This window comes from Harpegnathos saltator, unplaced genomic scaffold (assembly GCF_003227715.2).
Source record: "Harpegnathos saltator strain DR-91 unplaced genomic scaffold, Hsal_v8.6 scaffold791, whole genome shotgun sequence".
NCBI lineage: Eukaryota > Metazoa > Arthropoda > Insecta > Hymenoptera > Formicidae > Harpegnathos > Harpegnathos saltator.
The window spans coordinates 423,278-445,365 of NW_020230639.1; the positions used below are offsets into that span (position 1 = coordinate 423,278).

Here is a 22,088-nt window from a genome sequence, read left to right on the forward strand (position 1 = left end):
GACAGGCCGCGCGTCCAGCTTGTAGAGCCGCGGGATGATTAAGCGGCTGCGATAATCCTATCTATTAAGCAGCAATATGCCGCTGTTTCCAGTTACATTGTCGTCCAACGGCGGTCGATCGACGACGAGTACGACTAGAGCTAGCGCGGGGGCTAATGCGAGAGCCTCCGCGTTCCATGTCATTGTGATTAAGCGTCGATTCGCGTATCGATCGCCGACCGCGCGCGCAGATAGCAAACGCGCGATCCGATCTCGAAGATTGATTAGTTCGGGGAAAGTTATTCAACGAGCGAGCGAGCTCGACGCCGGAGCTTCCTCGCTCTCGCGCGTACACACGCGGTGTCTTGTCCCTCGCGTCCTTTCCTCCCGGAGGAACAAGTCCTCCGGATGATTCGTGGTCGATTTTATCTCGATGGAAACAGGCGGACAGGCGAGTGCGCGTGGCGCGGCGCTTTCGTGCACTATCGGGACGGAGACGAATGAATTTTCGCTTCGTTTTCCGCGGCGCTCCAACCGAGAGGAGGAGAATAAGAGATCCGCGTCGAGAAAATGGAAGCGATGTTGAGACGATGGATCGATCAATATCGATCTACATCGCCGCGATTGCTCACGGTCTCTCTCGTCCGAGTGACCGGCGAATTTCCGCGACTGGCGGAATCCGAGACAGGAGTAATTGAATTATTAGACACGCTGATATATTCGAGCGCAGTTTCGCTCCGGAATACTTGTAGGTGGAGCAGCGGCGCGACGTGCGCTAATATTTATTTACATTTAAGTGACACAATCGCACCGCGCGCAACTCATTGATCACGGTACCAGAGATGGGGAATAAACGAACTCCGCAATAACGCTAAAGCCGTATTGCGGAGTTCCGTATTGAAATATTCCCTATTGAAGTTCGTAGTCAATAAACCGACCATTGACGGCGTAATTTGCCGCGTTGAACGTCGGAGATCAAAGAGCGCAATGTGGAAATTAATTATGCAGCGATATAAAAAGAACAGAGAGAAAGAGAGAGAGAGAGAGAGAGAGAGAGAGAGAGGGAGCAAAGATAGACAGAGGTTGCCGATTACCATCGGAAAATTAGGGATAAGTTCAGCGGGAATGATGCATCGATTGCCAGCGCATCGAAATATCAGGGATAGATTGTTGGAAATGGGACATCGATTCCCTTTGAAGCGGCGCGATGGTAAACACACACACACACACACACACACAAAGCCTGACGTAAATTCTCGCTGTACAAGCAGCCACGTGGCTGGCGCTTCTGGACCGATTGTCCTTCCGGTTTACGCAAAAATATTCGCGCTCGCGCGTCTGGTATCCGGTACCTTTTAGTTAAACGTTTTCCCGATGGAAAGTGAGAGATTTACATTTACGCGTCGCGGTGATACATACGTCGAATGAAGAAAAGCCGCATACACGCGCGCGCACGCGGCGCTGTTGGTTTAAATAAAATATGGATCGCGGTCGGCAGCGCATTAGAGACTTTGTGAGCGCGGGGGCTTCGGTGATATTTCTCGCGTGGATTTTATTGCGGCCGATTGCGGAGAGTAACGGAGTGCTCTTGATTTTACGAGTTCAAACAGAAATAAAATCCGCGCGCGCGACTCTCGGCTCGTGGGGCTCGATTAAAGTTTCAACCCCCTCTCCTCCCTCCTACTCCTGTTATCCTCGATCTTTTCTTCCCCCGCGGTTGTATATGTTCCTCCCCCGCGTGGTTTATTATTATGTACATTGTGCGGCCTCATTTATGGACGGGTGAGGGGTGAGGGGCGTGGTGGGGGCGATCGACATGATCGAGAGCCCGCGCAAATAAGGGCCCCAGAGCAAGACGGATGGAAGATGGTGGAAGTTGATTGATCTACGGAGACCTCCGTGCGCGCGAGTTGATGAACCTCCGTGAACAGGGCGGGTTCTTCCCTCGCTGACCACCGCGCGCAATGCTGCGGCTAATAAATTCCACATAAGACGGACGTGTTGATTTTTTCCCCCGCCGCTCAGAGAAGTGAACGCGCGCGTTGAGTCGCGTCTGCGACGTGAGCTACTTGTTTGTTCTTCCTCTTCCCTTTCTTTCCCTTCAAAGCGGCGCTCAGCGATGCAGCGAGATAATTGGTCGTTTCGAGCGAAGGTGAAAACACCCGCCGGGTGACATCCATTCGGCGATCCATTCGGCAACGGTGTCATTCGTTTTTCAGCCTTTGTGCTTTAGTTGCTCCGGTGAAATTCCTCGTGTGCCCGAGCGTCGCTGAAAATTCGCATCTGTGGCGCGCGGCCGGCGGGGCAGGAGGTGAAGGGGCGAGAGAGAGAGAGAGAGAGAGAGAGAGAGGAGCGCGAAAGTTGAGGCATAATTCCGCGTAAATTTTTCCCCCCGCCGGGAAGTTTGCGGAGTTTTCGTGAAGCGAGAAAACTGTTGCAAACAAGAACAACTCTCCGGCTATTAGGAAGTAAGGAATGCTTTTTTTCTCCCATTTCACTGAAGAGTAAAAAGGGTAAAGAGTAAAAAGATTTATTGCGACGCGAAACTATTATCTTTCGAAGCGGAAATTGCGTATTCAACGTTTGCCAGTTGGTTTCTCCTTTCTCTCGCAAAGCAGTTCTCTCTCGAAGTCTCGAAGGCGCAAGGCAGATATAAATGATTAGCGTGTGACGGCGGAGGATGATAAACACACAAGGACAAATTCGGGTGCGCGCAGTAGTAAAGCCCGTCACTGACCAGACATCGGTGCCGGCCCGATTCTATTATTAAAAGTCGCTTTATCGGTTATTAAAATTGCTCAGCCTCGGGCTGAAACTTACGTTATATGTTGACATTGGCTCATATTAGCGCGTTGCGCCCGTTAAATATAGCCGTTCGCTTCTAAATTTTGTTTAGCTCGTACGAGGGGCGCGTATTTTAATGGGAGCGCGCGAGATGAGAGTCAAACTCGTATATCATCGGCAAAGATAGAAAGAAACGAAACAAAAAAAGGAGAGGGAGAGAGAGAGAGAGAGAGAGAGAGAGAGAGAGAGAGAGAGAGAGAGAGAGAGAAGAAAAATATGCGGCGGGATACACACGTTATCGCTGTTAGCGTTATCGCGTTTCCTCGAGCCGGCTTGATCGTAAAACGAAATAACGTATCACCGTAATATCGTAATATTGCGTGATATTATTTCTGCGCACCGATATTGAACGCGGTCTAATGAAACATACAAAAGTCACATGGAGGATGCGCGCGTATATTTTATCATTTTATCATTTTAATCGTTACTTGATAAACACGCAGGCGTATATAATAAAATTCATATGGATTATAAAGTGTTAACGCGAATCTCGGCGGTGGAACGCGATATTACATTTCAGCGGAATCCCGCCGAAAGCAATCGAATCGCTTATGGCGTATGAAATCGCGACTGGATACAACCGACGTATATTTTGCGTTTCCAAATTACGACGCGATATTATTTGCGCGATAATGCCCTTCTGCTTACCCGTCGGGTATTCAGCACGCGCCCGCGCGCGCGCCCGTGTGTGTGTGTGTGTGCGTGTACGTATGTTGTTAATTTAGTTGTAATTGATCTCAAACATTACGCGTGTCTTTCGCGCTTTTTCCCCGTTGCGCTTTTTTTTCGTGCGATTAATTCGCCGCTCGCTGCGATTTCTTCCTTTTTATTACGCGTCATGCGCGTGCGCGCATGCGCGCGCGCGCGCGCCCGCGGCGCGATATGTGTCTCCGCGCAGTATATTAATAAAAAGGGGAAAAAAAACAATCCAGGTTTCTACTTTATCACGGTCGCTCGTCGCGCTTCGCCGCGCCGTTCGGACCGAGACGAGGGATCCTCCGCTTTGCGGTGTAAGAATAACGCCTCTATTCCTCCCTCCCTCTCTCTCTCTCTCTCTCTCTCTCTCTCTCTCTCTCTCTCTCTCTCTCTCTCTCTCTCTCTCCCTGCTTTCCTTTCTCGCTCTCGCGGCATTTTCGACTTGTTACGCGGAAAAACAAAGGAAAGGCGAAAGACATACGGCGGTTGTTACGTCAAGCGGGAGGAAAGTCGCTGTTTCCCGCTGCATCATTTCCGCGAATCCCCGGCTGGGAAAAGCGCGACCGTGGAAAAGTGACGAGGCGCAGGGGCAGCTTCGGCTCTCTTAAAATAGGGAACGTACGCGCGTACGTCGTCGTACGATGCCTCGGAATGCGGTTGTTGGTTACCTAGCCGTCGCCGCCGCCGCGCAACCACGCCTTGTGCATCCTCCTCCTCTTCCTCTTCGTCCTCTCCTTCGCCTGGTTCTCGCGTCGATTTATTCCGCGTCCAGCGAAATATGCAATCCCGCTGCGTATCGAATATCAAAACGCATTGCGGCGCAGCCGTGGCGTAATTCCTCGCGCTTCCAAGCAAAGAGAGAGAGAGAGAGAGAGAGAGAGAGCAGCTCGCGAATCAACAGCTGTGCGAAATTGATATCCCCCCCCCCTCCTTCCTCCCTCTTTGCCGGCCGGCACCCTTCAATACATTACAGGCAAATTTAATTATAATTGTTGCAGAATTTATAGTCCACTCCCGACGCACGATAATGGCTCACATTACGACAGTTATCGCGGAAAATCGTGTACTCGCGCACAAAGTTTGTCGCCCATTGACCGCACGTTCTCTCCCACATCTTGCCATTTAATTGCAACTATTACTACAGTCGTACGGCGAGCCGCTGGCTCGCTTTGTTGCAATTTTAATCGCCGCATGGTAGAATGAGAACCAACTTTGCACAGCGCGAGCCGGCGGGATTTTGCAGATTGCGTCGAAATGACGCGCGATTAAGCGCGTCAGATATTCGGGCGTTTATTTAACAGTCCGGGAACCTTTCCGCGATGGGTGTTACATCTCGGACATTTTTAGGTGTGAGAGATGCAGAGAGAGAGAGAGAGAGAGAGAGAGAGAGAGGGTGAAAGGGAGAAATCAGTATTGTGCATTGTTGAATTTTTCGCACATTCGAGATAACGAAGTGATATTTCATTAATTTACCGGCAAAATTGATTCAACGTGTTGATGCGTAATTGTGAGGAATAGAGAGAGAGAGAGAGAGAGAGAGAGAGAGAGAGAGCACAAACATTTCCGATTGCGCGGAACGTCGACACGACAATGTGTGTGTGTGCTTGAAGTTTCTGTTTAATTCGTATTTTTACGCACGATCGCGACGGGAGATCAACCGCGTCGTCATCCGACGGCTTGTCGCGCAGCAGAAATAACACGTTGAATTTGGAGAGAGCATGCGGCAGGATTCGGGTCATGTGATTTTAATCCAGTGAGTATAATTCAGCTGGCTCGAGTAATCTCGTCTATTTATTAGCGCCGTCGCAATGACGACACTGATTGATTTGCACATAATGTGTACCGCGCGTTACGCTGCCTCGCCGTGCGGCAACGTACATACATTCTGCCTGAAAGGCCACCCGAATTACGTGACGCACGTGACGCGAAAGGTGTCTCGCGAAGCATGGGCTGGAAAAATCAGTGATTATGTGTGCGTATCGAATCCTCGTTCGCGCGGATCAACAAATTTTCAGCTTTGGCCTCAGGGAATGCCAAAGTGAATGAGGAACGTCAAAAGTGTAAAGACTTCTCTTCCAAATTTCGTGCTGCTTCTTCGCTCATTCGCATATTTTCGTGATATACGAAAATACGAAATTGAGAAAATCTGGAATTCTTCAATTTCCCGCCAGAAATTCGAAATACCTCTTCGCTCATTATATTCTCCTGATACGAAAATGCGGAATTGAGGCAACTGAAAAAATTTGCGGAATTTTCAATTTTCCACCAGAATTTCGTGTCACTTTTTTGCGCATTATGTTCTCCTGATAACAAAGTAAAGCAATCTACCATATTCTCGCTCTGTTGTGGCAAAAGGCGCGATTATACGTATGCAAAAAGTTTCCTGCAGATTATTTATCTTCTCAGGCTTCCAAATTAAATTGCAAAAGCACAGAAATGTCCTTTGCGAAACGTTCCTGGGCGGAGAAGATAGAGACTTTCGATCGAATGTTTAATCGGTTTAAAAATTCGGTTTAGAGATGCACGATTTGATTCAATGTCTCATTTGTCAACATTTTATTTGTTTCTTTTTTCGAGTTGTTTATTCTCGATTGTTTTATAATTCTGTAAATTCTTCAATGCTCGGCCAATTTGAAATGAATTTTAATGTGGCACAAATTTGATTTAGAGATTTATGCATGATCGTGGAATTAGCCGATTGCATTCGCCGTGATGAGTCATCGATGTGAGACTTTAGATCGTACTAGACATTATTTTAACCGAATTAACATGTGTGAGAGATCGGCTTAGCACAGCTGCTGCGTTATAATATTACGATAACAGTCACTATAACCGCAGTTACGCAAAATTGATCTATACATCGCCTACCAACGGGACGCGTCGACGCAAGAACCGAGCATAACGTTCCAATTAACTGACCCACGCCAATCATATATTCTGCCCGTTGTATTCGGCGATTTTTCTTTGTTTTCTTTGTTTTTCTACCAGCGTGTATGTAATGATGCTTTTTTTCGCTGTAACATGCATGTACGAAAAGACCCCGAAGGCACGCAATGAAAATCTCGTTTTCGACTTGTTGAGTGGGAGGACAGGAAATTGGCCCGCCAATAAAGCAAAGATCAAAGATACCACTTCGACTTTTATCGCGATGACGTCAGGCTTCCTTCTTGCACACGTAGGACGCAAATGCAGCGTCGTACATGCGCCAGCTGTCCTTTACATCGCTCGTCCGTCCATCAAGGTGTCTCGTCGGCCTGACTCGCCCGAGGGTGCGTTTGCAAACGCAATTAAGCTCGACTCTTCGCGCTTTGGTCGCCGCGAGACCAACACAATCGGTGCGGATCGACACAACGATGCCTCGCGACCAGCGATAACGAACGTCCCTGCTGCGAGGCTAAATTTCGCGCGTCGCGATGTTACGCTCACGCGTAACAAATGCGCGTTTTCTTGTGTATATATTTTCATGTCGCATGGTATAATGTTGAAGAAAAAAAAAAAAAAAGAAAAATACGTGCGCAAAATATCGCAGGACAGCGACTGTAAAGGATATACATTTGCCGTTCGCGAATGATGTAGAATACACAGCACAGATACTACGTGCCGATTATTATTATTTTATATTATCATTCGTTACATCCGCCGATCGGTATTACAACAAATGTATGATAAAAAGAGCGAACATGTTATTTGCATATATTTTCTTCATTGGATGTTCTTTTTACATTTTTATCCACAATTCAGATATTATTCACTGTTGCGTGTGTCGAACGGTGACGTCAGTGTATTTTTCGAATCTTTATACGGGTGACGTTTGATATGACATTTGAATTAATAATCGGATGCCCCGCTGACTGGTCGCGTTAAACTTTCAAAGCGCAAGTTTCGCAAACCTCCCCTCTCATGCGATTGAATAATTCACTCGCAATAAAGGAGTTGGCGCCCTTTATAGCTCTCTCTCTCTCTCTCTCTCTCCCCCTCTTTCTCTCTCCCTTCCTCTCGTTCCGAGATGCATATATACATTATACATATCTAAAAATAAGAAGATAACTCGCCCCCACGAGGCCGCTGCCGTTCCATTAAAATTAGTTATTCAGTTACGTAAAATCCGGTTTCTTTACGTACGCCGAGAAGCAAGTAACGCGCGTTGTAAGTAATCTTCCACGTAACACGACGTGCGCTCGCTCTCTCGCTTCTCAGAGCGCGTCTCACCGCGTGATTCCACGTGCATTAATACGGGGCAAGCTAGCCGCTATAAAGAGAAACTCCGAAGAACTATAACCTTCCACCCTCGAGAACGATCTCGGGTGCGTCCGGGAGTTTTATGAAGCACGTCTTGCCACCGCGCGTGTCGCTCGGCTCGGCTCGGCTCGCCGAGATCTTTATAAGCTCTTTCTCTCTCTCTCTCTCTCTCTCTCTCTCTCTCTCTCTCAGCGCGTCTTCGCGCTCCTCTCTCCGTGCCTGCGAAGGCCACACTTGCGAGTGTTGGAATAAGATATGGAATATCGCGAAACCGCGCGAAAGAAACTTTGCGCTCGAATCGTCCTCGGAGTCGTCCCATTCATCCCCGTTCGCGATCCGCGATCCTTGCGGATGAAGAAAATCCGAGCTGCGAATTTCGGCCCGTAAATTTTCCGGAAAATCCACCGGCGCGGCCATCGCGGCTGACGGAGGGAGTTTTGCATTTGCCGGAAACCCGGTCGTTTCTGCGCGCGAGTTCTCCTCTGTTTGCTTTCTTTTGTCGCGCAACTCGCTTATCAGCGGGAACGCACACAACTCGGAACGAGCGATTTTGGAAAAGAAACATTATGCGGAACAATTAGGCGGCATGAATGGCTGAGGCGCTTTCTGTGTGTGCGTCGCGTGTATGTGTAGTGCATGCAAATGTGCGTGCATGTGTACGCACGCACGCGCGCGCGCCTTTTGTCGTGTTCGCAGCGTAATTTTCTCCTTTATATTCATAGGGCGGTAGCGTGACGCAAGTGAAGCGGTAAACTTGCGGTTCATTTGGCTCTGGGCCTTAAATATCACGCCGAAGCAGCGAGCACGATTGCGAGATTAATTTGCATACGTAGCGCGTAATCTATCAGTCGATCGTGGGCCGCGTCTAAGGGAATCAATATCAAAATGAACGCAATAACGGCGACAAGGGCGATTAGTGCGGATAATGCAGTTGGTTCGCCCTCAAACGTCATTACGTTATATCCTGTCGCGCGTTGTAAATTTTCGCGCGGATATCACCGGCGAGTTTGTGCCGGCCGCGGCATAAAATATTACGGACGTGTCACACACACCCGTAGTTTTCGGCAGATCGTGTGATTCTCCTCGTCTGCCATTCTTCTCAATCCTGCGTGTTCTGCTCTCCGCTCTTCCGTCTACCCTTTGTTTTCTTGGCCGAGCATGGAACACTACGTGAGATTTTGTCTCTATTGATAAAGCCCCCCCGTTCTCGTCTTTGTGCGCTCCTAACTTTAACGATTCGCTCGCGAACAGCACGAGCGTCTTAGACAGAGATAGAGCGCCGCCGCGTCAGGCGATGTAAGCGCATTAAACTTTTCCGCTAATTAAACGCAATGTACTCGGTAATTATGATTGTCGAGGAGCAAGGCCCCGGAAAGAGGACTCGACGAATGACGAGCTGTGTGAGCGAAGGACGAGCGCGCGTGTTTTCGACGGAACTTCCAAACACCTTCCGGAGGTCTCTCGCGCTAGAAAGTTGCTCACGACGGCTTAAGGGCCTAATCCTATTTCGTCTTGAAGTACCGCATTCTTATGCAGATGCGCTCGAGTAAGAGCGCGGCCGTAATTCGTCGGGCACTTGAAGAAGCGGTCGGTGCGCGTTATGTTCGCGCCGACATCGTTCCGACGATCCGGCCTCGACAACACCTTGTCTCGCAATTTACGGACGCGGGAGCCCGCGAAATCATGCAAATCGCGCGAAATTCACACCGCGTGCGACGGCATCCGGTCAATCCTCCTTAACCCAACTTGCTGCCCGACCATCTTCCCCTCGGAGCCCCTCGCTCCGACGTTGCTTTTCTTCACGATGAAACGATCTATCAAGTTCGCCGCACGTTCCCCGGCCTTTGCGGCGCTTCATAACTCTCGTTTTCAATCCACCTTAGCCATTCCTTAATCTCGTCCCAGCTTGAGAAAAAATGAGAAAAAAATCGCGGGAAGAAACACCACCGGCCGCGCTTCTATCCTTAACTCATCCTGTCGCCGAGCAGTATCGAGGGCGCTCGCAGCTGTAGGAAAGACAAGAAAAGAAGAGGAAGAAGTGGAAAAGAGAACAAGAGGGAAGGTACTCGGGCGCGGGGAGGGAGGGGAGGGGGGAGGGGGGAGGGCGAACGGTGTTGGCAAAGCTCCGTTCGCTCCGCCGTTTGTTTCCACCTCCGGCGGCAGTCACGCACGCGGAGACGCCGCGCCGCATCGACATGCAAATCGCGCCATTAGAGGCAGTGGCATTCGCGGCGAGAGACGTTCCTGTCCCTACGAAGCGTGATACTCGCGGGACAATTCGCCACGGTACATTAAGCCGCGGCTCCCGTTTACCGTAATTCACCAGCGCTTCCTCGCGAACGATTACGGCGCAGCAGTCGGAGCGGCTTCCGGCCTCCGCATCGAGGCGAGGCTGTAACCCCCCTCCCCCCTCCCCCCCCCGCCTCGCCCCACCCGCCGTACGTGCCGTAATCGTTTCCCTTCTTACCACTCGTCCCGATTCAACCCCCTTTTGCGCGTCGCGAACACTTTCTCGTTTCTCGTCAGATATTCGGGTCGATCGCGCGAATTGATTGCGCGAATAATTACTTACCGGCTCTCGTCTCTCGTCCGCAACGACACTGCGAGGAGGAGAGACTTTGAGGAAGGATCTTTTCCCCCCGTGCGCTCCGTTTCTAGGTCGGCATTTACGTTGAGGTCTTACGTTTCCGTCTCGGTCGTCTTGGGTTCTCATCTTGGGATGATGCTGTACGGATCATCCGAAGATGGATCTGAAACGACCGGGACGATCGGCTCGGTATTTTGCTCGATCGTCGGTCTTTGGAGAGCAAACACGCTGGAAGGAAAAACGTCTTGGGCGGATCAACCGGCCGGAGGGGGGAGGGGGGGGAGGGGGAGGGAACTCTGCTAAAGATCATACGTGGAAAATAAGTTTGCTCGAATTAACGCGACGGTGAAAGAACCAGCTGCATTTTGGCTGAAGGAAGCAGGATTTCCGGCGAATTCGATTCGACTTTGAGGATCGGAATGCAGCACCTGGTTCGCTATCGTGTCTTCATCTCAAGTCAATCAAACTTTTCTCTTCGCGTATAAATATTCCTCAACTTTGGAGCAGAGGGGGGGGGGGAAATTTCACGGCACTTCTCGGCGAAGAACGTTCGCAGCAGCGACTGACCCTCGAAGATGCGAATACTGAATGAAGTGGTCTCTAGACGGTGTGTGCGACAACATTGGATCGGCCCACGTGCGGCCGTTCTCGAGGGTCAGCGATCCGAAGAAAACAGCGGAGACGTTATGCGCATAACACCTCCATTGACTCGCGAGTTCCGCACGCTTCCGTTCGTCGTGACGGGCTGTCCGCCAGCGGTTAGCCTCTGTCATGTTACCGCGAAATGCTATTAAGCTACCGTTATCTGGGTAATACGGCTCGCTATGGTTAGCGCATAATGGCGAGTGTCACAAAGCGCGCATTATCGCGCGCTCGCACCGTGATTCGACGCGCCGCCCGGCTAAATGCGGATTACCAATTAGCGGTAGTCAGTAAATAAGCGTCCGCGCGCGCGCGCGACCGCTTTTCGCGATTTCGTCCCTTCGCTCTTTCTCACCGTGGCGGACGGCCGTTTCTCCTGCGCGTATCGTGCGATTCGCAGCGGGAATTTTGCTCCTCCTGCTCAACCCTTTCGACTCTCTTTCCCTTGGATTGTATACAGTAGGGTATCTGTCAGGTCCGACCGCACCCTTGGATCTCGGAAACGGCTTGAAATATGGAAAAATGTTTCAGACAAAAGTTGTGTGGGACAAAAATTGAGGGGGGACACATGATAGAAATATGGACTTGACCTTGGGAGATAAGGACCCCACGGTTCGTCACTCCCGTAGTATTTTTTTCACTCATTTTGAGCATCTTCTGCAGTAACGGCAAGAAAATAACTAATGTAAGGAGAAGGAGAAGAAGAATAGTGGAGAGAGACAGTGAGAGAGAGAGAGAGAGAGAGAGAGAGAGAGAGAGGGGGTAGGAGAATTTTGACTGAAGAAACACATGCACACAAAATTGGTCCTTCTTTTTGGGTCACAACACACGCACACACACAGTGGAGAGGGTTTGGAGTCGAAAAATACTACGGGAGTGACGAACCGTGAGGTCCTTATCTCTACTGTGACACACATACGCACACAGACACGCGCACAAGAGGCGTAAATCCGACCGTGCAACCTTGCACGCGGTACACCTTGAGTAATGCGAATGCCGGCGGTATGTCAACTTTGAAACTTCATATCTTGAGAATGGCTTGTGCAAGAAACAAAAATGGGTAGTGTTTTGAAAACGTCTCGACAAGGGCTACAAAAGTATGCAATAAAAAATAGGAGTTTCTATTTAAGAAAACATCGATCACAACATTGGCCTTGATAAAGTCACTCAAGGTCAAGTCCATATTTTTATCGCATGTTCCCCTCAATATCCTACAACTTTTGTCTGAAACATTTTTCCATATTTAAAGCCGTTTCCGAGATCCAGGGGTGGGGTCGGACTTTACAGATACATTGTATAAGCTACTACTAGCAAGTAGTCTAAGAATTTATTTCGTGTCAGCGTTGTGTTCAATTTTTCTCCTCATACGCGCGTTACATTTGTCGCCTCTGTAAGTTATTTGAACGTATTTGAAATTTCTCGGACGAAGCAAGACGCAAGAAGAAGAGGTTCGTTCTTCGCGCGTCTTGTTTTCAACGTTTCTCGTTCGAGCGAGACGATTGCCTCTGGGTCTCGAGCTGGGTGTTCGAGTCTTAATTAGATGGACTCGTCCAACGGGAAACGCCGCTAAAAGTCATGCACGCAATGCTCAACATGTCGCGACCTCAAGTGGGGGGAATTTTAAATGACAGTTTGTACCATTCTCAGCGACGTGACGATCTCGTCGAGCGTTCGCGAGTGGCTGCGCTCGCCGGCTTTCGACGCGCGACAATGGGAGGACGAGGAGCTGCTGCTGATGCTGCAGACGATGTTCGTCGAGTTAGATCTACCTGAAAAGTTCAACATTCCTTTGCCGATTCTGAGGAACTTCCTGTACGAGGTCTACAACAACTACAACGAGGTGCCGTTTCACAATTTCAGGCACTGCTTCTGCGTCGCGCAAATGGTGAATACCGTCGTCTTTACGTTACCCCTTAATATAATAATCCCCTGTTAAGGTTCCCTGGTTAAAAAGATTCCGATCGAATCGAGTATCGAGACGCCTGTGTGTGCTGAAGCCAAGTTGATTCTACCTGAAATTTGGGCTACTAACACAACACTAATTATATCCATAGTTGCAATAAATACTAATATACCATACCACGATTACAATAAATTTACACTAGCCACTCAATACCACTCAATACTCCTAACTACCAATGCTTTGGCAATACTGATGGCAATATAATTGTTATGCAATTACAACAAAAATGCCAATAATATCGATACTAACACGACACTGTTCGTGATAATGATATTAACAACATCACGAGACTACGTACAATGATATGCAGAACGAGCATGAATAATAAAGCACCCAACTGCTCGATGCAATAGTTACGCATTGTGTCGGCTCTAATGACAAACTGTTCGTCCGATGTCGAGTAGAACGGTGCATACCTCTGTTCGTCGTAAGCCGAGTCGCGTTGACCTCTCACTTAATGGCAACTGCTCGATCGCATCTAGATGTACGCGATAGCCTGGGCGGTGGACCTGCCGTCGAAAATCGGCGACCTCGAGGTCCTCATACTGATCGTCTCCTGTATCTGCCACGATCTCGACCATCCGGGCTACAACAACATCTATCAGATAAACGCGCGGACCGAGCTGGCGCTGCGCTACAACGACATCTCGCCCTTGGAGAATCACCACTGCTCCGTGGCATTCCGGGTGCTGGAGGCGCCCGAGTGCAACATCCTTGCGTCTTTGGACAATCCTACGTACAGAATAGTGCGCGAAGGGATCATCAGGTGCATCCTGGCCACCGACATGGCTCGGCATAACGATATTCTCACCCAGTTCACCGACGTCGTACCGGAATTCGATTACACCAGCAAGGCGCACATCAATCTGGTAATTACAGACATGACAGAGAGAGAGACAATTCGCAGACGACCGAGCCGCGACGTAGCGTAGTGTACAGCGCACTTCTCTTGCGAGGAGTCTCCAAGTTTCCTCACGCTCACATTCTGTTCGCTACGTGCGGCTCTCACGAGCTTCTCTCCGAGCGGCTTTCACGGCGCTATTCATGGCGCGACATGAACTCCGGCGGTGGTGGCGATTCGACGATGAAAGCGAGGTGATTCGATTGTCTTTTGTAGCTGTCCATGATCCTGATCAAGGTAGCTGACATAAGTAACGAGGCTCGCCCGATGGAAGTGGCGGAACCGTGGCTGGACAGGCTGCTGCAGGAGTTCTTCAAGCAGAGCGATGCTGAGAAACTCGAGGGTCTTCCAGTCACGCCGTTCATGGACCGTGACAAAGTGACCAAACCGTCGTCCCAGGTTAGCTTCATCGGCCTAGTTCTCCTCCCCCTCTTCGAAGTTCTCGGCGAACTGCTACCCGAGCTGCAGGTACATCCTCGTTTCTCGTTTCTCACAATTCTACACTCATCCTTCACGGATCCTTTGTCAATCATAGCCATAGACTCTGCAGATAGCCTTTGCTTCTTGCTCGCAACGAAACCATTAGCAGCGGCACAATTCCACAACACAAGCGGATCAACTTTTCGTTTTCAGGATCTCATAGTTCAACCGGTGAGGGAAGCCCTGGAGTACTATCGCAGGTTGAACGAAGCGGCCAAGGACGAGCGCCATCATCGTAAGAGCGTCGTGGATGTCGGCGAGTCGGCTCCGTCCACCATGCAGGGTGGCATCATCGGCTCGACCGCCGTCATCAAGTCCACGTCGTCGCACAGCATGCGCTCGAAGAGGTCCGCCGGGACGATTCACTCGCGCTCGCGCTCCACCGACGAGGACATCACGGAGAACCTGACGATGGAGGAGGGCGACAACATCGAGAGTTCCGATCCCGAGACCGCCACGGAGGTGGAGATCAGCGAGAAGACGCTCAAGTTTAAGATCTCCACGGAGGGCACGCTGACGGGGCCGACCAGCGGTCGGAAGAGTTACCCGGGCAGTCGGAAGGGCAGTCGGGAGAAATCTTCGTTGGATTATCACAACCACGATCTAGCTAAGGCCGTTCGCGATCACGAGCGCGAGAGGAGACGCAGCAAGGGCGAGAATCTCGGCAGCGATCTGAGCTCGCCGGTCAGCGCGAGGTCGGCCGAGGGCACACGAATCGTCGAGGAGATGGAGAAAGAGATGGAGAAGGCTTTTTTAGACGTCAAGGTGGAAGACAGAGTGCCTGAGGGAAACGGCAACGTCGTCGCGGTGGAGACACACTCGCAGCCGCGGAACAACCTGAGGAAGACCAGCGGCGTCATCGAGAACGACCAAGAGAAGCGACCCAGTCGCAGGGACACGCAGAGCAGCCGCGAGTCGATCGGCCTGCGATGCTGCTGCGACGACAAGGCCGGCCCGAACAACCACAAGTCACTGTTCTCGCGGCTGAGGAACTTCACGGACCGTCTGAGCATCAGCTTCGACTCCAAGGACTCGCCGAGCCCGAAACCGAAGCACGCGCCGAAAATGCTCAACAAGAGCAACTCGGTGAGCAGCGGCTCGGCCACGACCACCTCGTCGAGGCACCACAACTCGTTGTTCATCTGCAAACGCTGCAACCTCGCCAAGTCCACGGTGAAGGACGGCAGCAAGGCAGCGGCGATCGCGACTGTAGTGGAGCTCTCGTCTGTGGACAAGCGGGCGATGACGTTGCCGAAGGTGCGCAAGTCCACGGACTGCAAGCACAGGAGCTGGCGAACGGTGTTCGCCAAGGAGAAGAGGTCCTCCACTTCTCTGGAGGTTCTGCCGGCGGCTGGTTCCGACGGCTCGTTCTCCAAGCATCGCAGGAACCTGTCGAATCCCGAGGGCAAGTCGCAGAGCATGAAAGAGGTCAAGTCGCGACGGTGCCTGGACATTGAGTTCCAGGAGATCAACGTACGCCCCAAGCCTGAGATCATAGTCAATCCCGACGACAGCTGCTGCGACGTCGAGGAGGATCTCGGTAAGGTGGAGATCCGCCGGAGCTCCGCCAGCATGGAGGATATCTCCAAGATGGCGAAGCAGGCAGAGGCGATCATGAAGGCGGAGGAACGCCCTCATACCGGCAGTCTAGATTCGATGCTCTGCAAAGACGTCTGCAAGTCGCGCAAGAAACCTACCTTCTGCTCGCCCGGCTCGAGCAAAAAGTCGTCGCCCGGCCTGTTCTCGCGGTTCAAGTCCGGCATGAGCATCGACAGTACTCGCAGCAACAGCAACAGCGACTCCCTGCACGACCACGGCTCGCAGAGCGGCTGGATATCCTCGTTGACGGCCAGCTTCCGACCGAAGAGGCATCCGAACGAGACGCATCCGTTGTCGCCGCACCCACCAAGGTCGCCCAGCAGGGAGGAGATCAAGTGATACGTTCTGGTGGTCGAGGATTCCTCCGAGAAGAAGCTCGGCCTCCGCAGCTGGTGGCCCGACAACTTGTTCTGCTGCAACAGCTAAGACTCGAGCGGACGGTTCGATCGCAGAGCAGAGAGCAGAGAGAGAAGGAGCACCAATTTTGGACCTGGAAAGACTCGTTATCGCGTTAGAGTTTATCATAAAAATGAAAGGGAAAGAGAGACTGCTGAAATTAGAAAAATTAGTTTTTGAGAAAAAGGAACAAATTTCGAGCAAGGGGTGTTTAACAACCTTTTATCAATCGGATTTCGATCGTCGTTCAGCGACATCGTCGAGGACATTCGATGATAATCGCGTGTATTTCGCGAGACGAGAAAGATATATGCTAAAAATCTTCGCGACGATCGTGTAATATACGAGAGAGTAAAATCTTCCTCATGTGTAATTAAAGAAGGCAGTCAATTCGACGGAACATATTTGCTCGAGCCCAACCAATTATCGAGAGGACGTTTTAGGTATCTAATATGTAGTTTCCGTTAATCGAGTTCTTCTTTCGGAGGGATCCTCATAGGACCATAATTTTTCCCGTCGTTGACTTCGAGTGTTTTGCGTCGTGACGTTCGAAGTTCCGCGAGATTGGGATTGCGCTTATTTTTGCGAGGGACATTCACGGCCTGTGCGGAGCACGTGCGGACGCACGGTCTATACACATAGACTATTTTATTTATTGTCCATTTGGAGAGTAGAGCCTAACGAGAGAGTTAATCATTAATGTTGTTCGTTATTATGCATATATAATTATACGCAAGTGCGAATGTATACTACAGAGACGTAAGGATACAACACATCTCCATCGATACACGCGCATCTGTATGTGTATGTGTGTGTGTGTGTGTGTGTGTGTGTGGCAGAGAGAAAATCTATAGCGTGTATACATACATGAGAGTGAGTGGACATAAGTTTCAAGTAGGTAGGTAGGGAAAAAAGAAGAGGAGACACACGCGAGTAGATATGTAAGCGTGGCTCTGTCGTATCGATGTACGATAAAGTTTCAGGTACCGCGTAACCACTGAGGATATGAGACAAGAGAATGTTGCCACATTATTTTTAGAATTTTCTGAAGATAATCCCGTCCTCTTTTGGATAATATTCTCAGAACTTGCGAAGAGATATCCTGTGTTCTCCGAGAGTACGCGTGGATTATTATCCTCCGAGGTATGCTCGTTTGTGTCGGCTAGAGAGGGCCTTTCGAGAACTCTCGGATTTTCACACTCTACCGAGGGTTATATTCTCATTTCTCGTAGCGTTAGTAGTTATCACGGTGAAAAGAGAAAATAGGGGAGATTCGTCGGAATAATCGTGCTTCATTACTACCGCACTGTCTGTCGAGGGGCAATTCACGTGGCAGAAAAATCTCCCGTCGATTCGTCGACAATCCGTTCGGAGAATGCTGGGAAAATTGCTTCGCGGATTATCCGTTGTTTGTTTACGTCGCGCTACTAAAATGCAATTGAACTCGGGGAAACGATTTGCGACGGGCGTTTAAACGCTGAATTAAAAACTCGATTTGCCGCCGTCGCTTCGTCGAGACGAGAAGGTAACTCGATAAGACGGGCTTTTGTTTCGATTCTATTGCGAGTTGACAACATGCGGCCGTATCGATTAGCGCTTATTATGATTCGGTCAATTATCTCCTCCCATTTAATTCGTTATAAGTCACAATGGCTTTGAAAGTGACGGAGAACTTTTAACGTAGAATTAGTCGCGTCTGTAATTATGATTTGGATAAAATGTGGGAAGTTTTGTAAAATTCGCGCGAAAATTCGCTCGAATGAATTGGTAAGTCTCTCGCGAGCCGCTCTCTCAGCGTATCTCCGAACACAAAAGAAAACGCAATCTTGGTAAGAGGAGGAACATAGCCTAACGGTTCCCTTTTCGCGGCCGACTGTCTCTCCTGTCGATTATTATTTCGTTCGAAAGCTTAGGCGTGCGTGACTCTTGAGTGATTCTCGCACAGACACGTGAATAAGCCATACGCGTGAAAAACGCGTGATTACTTCTGTACGACGTCCCGCTTTTCATTTTTAGATGTTTATATTTTTATACTCCGTCAACCGCGTCTGTACGGCGATTAAAAACCGCATGTATTGTTGAACTCTAGTCTTATGTTATTGTCTTCAGTCCCGAAGGTATGCTTTCGGGCGCACTTCATTTTTTGCGACGATCTTCGCGCGAGGAAAAGCTCGATCACGCGGACGAACGAGCGAGCGAGCGAGCGAGCGAGCGAGCGAGCGAGCGAGCGATATGTGTCAAATACTTGACTGATTATTTGACCAATTCCCGTACAATTACTTTTCTAATACCTATCTATCCTTTTCTCTCTTTATCGTGCCGTAAAGTCAGGACTCGCCGGTGAAATGTCACGGGGATTCTAAAGAGCATGACCGGGAAGAACAAAGTCTGCGTAGAGTCACTGTGTAAAATAGGCAAATAAATATTATGTCTCAAATTTGTTACTCGGTGAGTCCTGCTGTTAGGACGCTAATAAGGGATGACTGTATCAAACAGCGCGAGTCTCTTGTGAAAAATTAAGAATAAAATTGGTACGCCCGTCTTCTTAGACGAGAGAAAATTGTTTGTTGTAAAGAGCAGAAGAAAGATATCGAAAATAAAAGAAAAAGAAGAAAGAAAAAGGAGAGGAGAAAGAAATTAAAAAAAAAAGAAAAAAAGAGGAAAAGGAAAACGAGATGAAACAAATAGAGGGAAATGCGACGATGTCTCTCGTTCTTCGCAAGCGAGAGAGTCTATTACGCCGGTTTAAGTAGAGCGCGGCGCACGTTCTAGTAAATAAATAATCAAATTCTCCGCGATGTGAACGAAAGAAGGCATTTGATTTTGACTCTTGAGACGCCGAGAGACGTTAGATAATCGCGAGACAGGACACTCTCGTACCTGAGGACTTTGATCTTGACGGGATTCAGTTCGCTGTGAATGAATGCAAGGCTGGAATATGTAGTATATCGTCCCGCGAATAATAAGGACGCTCTTCGAAATCTTTTGGACGTGTCTTGTAAAGAGAGTTAGTACAACATGTACATCGCGAAGCATATCCGACGATTAAATATTATAAATGATAATGATGAAATATTAATATGGAAATGCTCAGAGACCGCGCGACACGCTTTCTTTACTCGATTGTATAAACCTTAAGATCGCGAGCAGAGTAATCGAGCGTTTGTAAAGAAGAAAATGAAGAAAAAGCTTGTAACGCGACCAAAAGCGGAGGGTTAATTCCTAAAACGTTTCTACTTCACATCGTAGAGGAAATCAGATGCACTTTTTTCCTTTCATATCGCTCACTCTCTGTGCCTGATCGTCATCGATGTTCAAGACTGATATTGGAGAAACGTATTCATATATACAAAATAGTTCATTGTTTCTTAAATGTTTGTGAGCCGCGCAGGACCGAAACACGACGAAACGCATATCCAGTCTGTCTGTCGGTTTTGTTGTTTTCGGCATGAGTTCCACGCGCAACATAATTACTGGATAACGAGCGTAATTGTCTTTCCTTGGAGTATTTTGACGTATATTGATTGCTTTTATCTTATTATTATTATTTTAAAATGTCCACGTCTTAACGCGGAAACATTACGTCAAAACATTTCAGAAGAAAGTGCAATCAAACCAAAGTTTACGACGACGGGAAACCGAATTATCGCAATTGTTGCATTTATCACGTGTTATTTACAAGTGTCTTTATTGCACAAAGATGAGAGGCAGCAGTCTTTCTTTGAGAAACTTTTGATACCGGAATCTTAAATCAAACAGTACCAACACGTTCGGATACTTTTCTCCAAAACTAGTCACACCTGTTTGCGATTTCTTACCCACTAAAGTCGGCTGTTTATCAAATTCTCGATCTATTTTCCACGATCTTGGGAGAGAAAAAGTTTCAAACGCGAGATATTCAGATTCCACAAGAGAGCGTGGAATAAAATATGACTCGCAGGATCGTTGAAATGTCAATTCCAACTTTCTCGCGATATATACGAAGGATACGTAATAACGAAACTAAATAAATAAGTAAAATAAAAATCGACACAATGGGCCAATATCGAGTCGTGGTATGCGGCGTCGTTTTACTCGTCAATTGGATTTTTAGTCCCATTAGGATTTTCCTCATATTTCACAGTTGTCGCCGTCAATTATCGAGATAAAATATACTCAAGTTCATACATACAGTACACACATACACGCACACACACACACACACACACACACACACACACACACACACACACACACACACACACACACACACACACACACACACACACACACACACACACACACACACACATACATGTACACATACAGTTCCAATTTCGTCTCTCGCGATACATATTGAAGAGAAGCAATCGATGTTTGTTCGGTTTTACTATCATCGTGGCTTCAACAACTCGAAATTATCGAAATAATTCGTCATTTTGACAACGTCCTCAAACGTCTTTATTGTGGCTGTCGTTTAAACAAAACGGCTTGTGTATTGCGGCAATCTCGAATTTCGACACGAAACTTCTCGATGTGCGTTCCTCGTGAACTCAAGCAAATCAAATCACGCGGACGTGATTTCACGTTCACAAGGTTCGTTCTTAGTCCCGCCGTCCCCTTCTCACCACTTGTTATATTGTCGCTAAGTAAAAAGGAGGAAATTGATCGTGATCGTTCTACCGATATCTTTCTCTTTCCCTCTTTCTCCCTCCCTTCTCTCTTCCATTCTCTCTCTCTCTCTCTCTCTCTCTCTCTCTCTTTCTCTTTCTCATCGTTAGATGAATATTAATTAATTGAAATTTATGCGTACGATGTGAATTGAATGCACGCGATAACCTGATTCTCTCGTATATACGGATATATACATATAAATGAACAAAAGTAATTTATATAAATAAGTAAATAAATATATATATATATATTTATTTATTTATTTATTTACGTGGACATGCGAGGAACTGAGGTGAAGAACAAAAATATTGTTAATGCTCGCGGGCGAGTTACTAACGCGATATTATGACATTATTATCGATATTACAATATTACGATATGTTGTAAGGACGAGTTGTGTATAGTTACGAGTTGTGTAAGAGTATCCGTTCCGAAGTATCACATGTGTGTGTGTGTGTGTGTGTGTGTGTGCGTGTGTGTGCGTGTGCGCGCGCGTTACGTTGCAGTACGGTTTGAATCGTTTAATGTTTGGTGACGGTGGTGTATTTTTGCCGCACGGCTGACCATACTCGTATTGTATCTACTGCGAAAAACATGCCGCGTTCAACACTATCCATGTTAATTAATTCCATGATAAAAAGAGGGAAAGCAAAGTTCCGCGACCTATTCCCGATAACCTATCGATAATGATCGATGTATATTGATTACTTTTATTTTGTTATCACTTTCAAATGCGCACGTTTTAATACGGAAACATTACGGAATATTTCAGAGGAAAGTGCAAGTAAGTATTTATCTTTGTAACTGCTATTCAATCTAATAGCTGCGATGCATATTATTATTCAATTAATTACGCCTTGATAAGAACAAGAAACGCACATTAGCATTTTATTTTCAAACTCATCGAGTTGTTTACTTTTATCGAAGTGTTATCGATTTTATCGAGTTTTATATGACATACGCGATATATATTACGCGATATATATTATCGAAAAAAATTAACTAATTCAGATAGGAGATGATTGTTTTGACGACGTAGACGTGTAGGGAAGTGTTCGTTATTTACACATGTATCCTGCATCGTAGATCATCGCGATCGGAAGTCCACC

The 22,088-nt window shown here is 48.2% G+C and overlaps 1 protein-coding gene across 6 annotated transcripts in view; it reads left to right on the top strand.

The window, feature by feature from the left end:
- Nucleotides 1–18,874, top strand: part of Pde9 (phosphodiesterase 9) — a 150,912-nt gene extending 132,038 nt beyond the window's left edge. For 5 of the 6 annotated variants that reach the window (XM_025306633.1, XM_025306632.1, XM_025306634.1 and 2 more), the window contains 4 exons: nt 12,635–12,872; nt 13,433–13,819; nt 14,068–14,319; nt 14,485–18,874. In XM_025306633.1, the coding sequence (XP_025162418.1) occupies nt 12,635–12,872; nt 13,433–13,819; nt 14,068–14,319; nt 14,485–16,269 (2,662 nt within the window). In that variant the 3' untranslated portion in view covers nt 16,270–18,874. The remainder of the gene's footprint in view (nt 1–12,634; nt 12,873–13,432; nt 13,820–14,067; nt 14,320–14,484) is intronic. The other variant, XM_025306635.1, reaches the window with a different exon arrangement.
- The last annotated feature ends 3,214 nt before the right edge of the window (nt 18,875–22,088 follow it).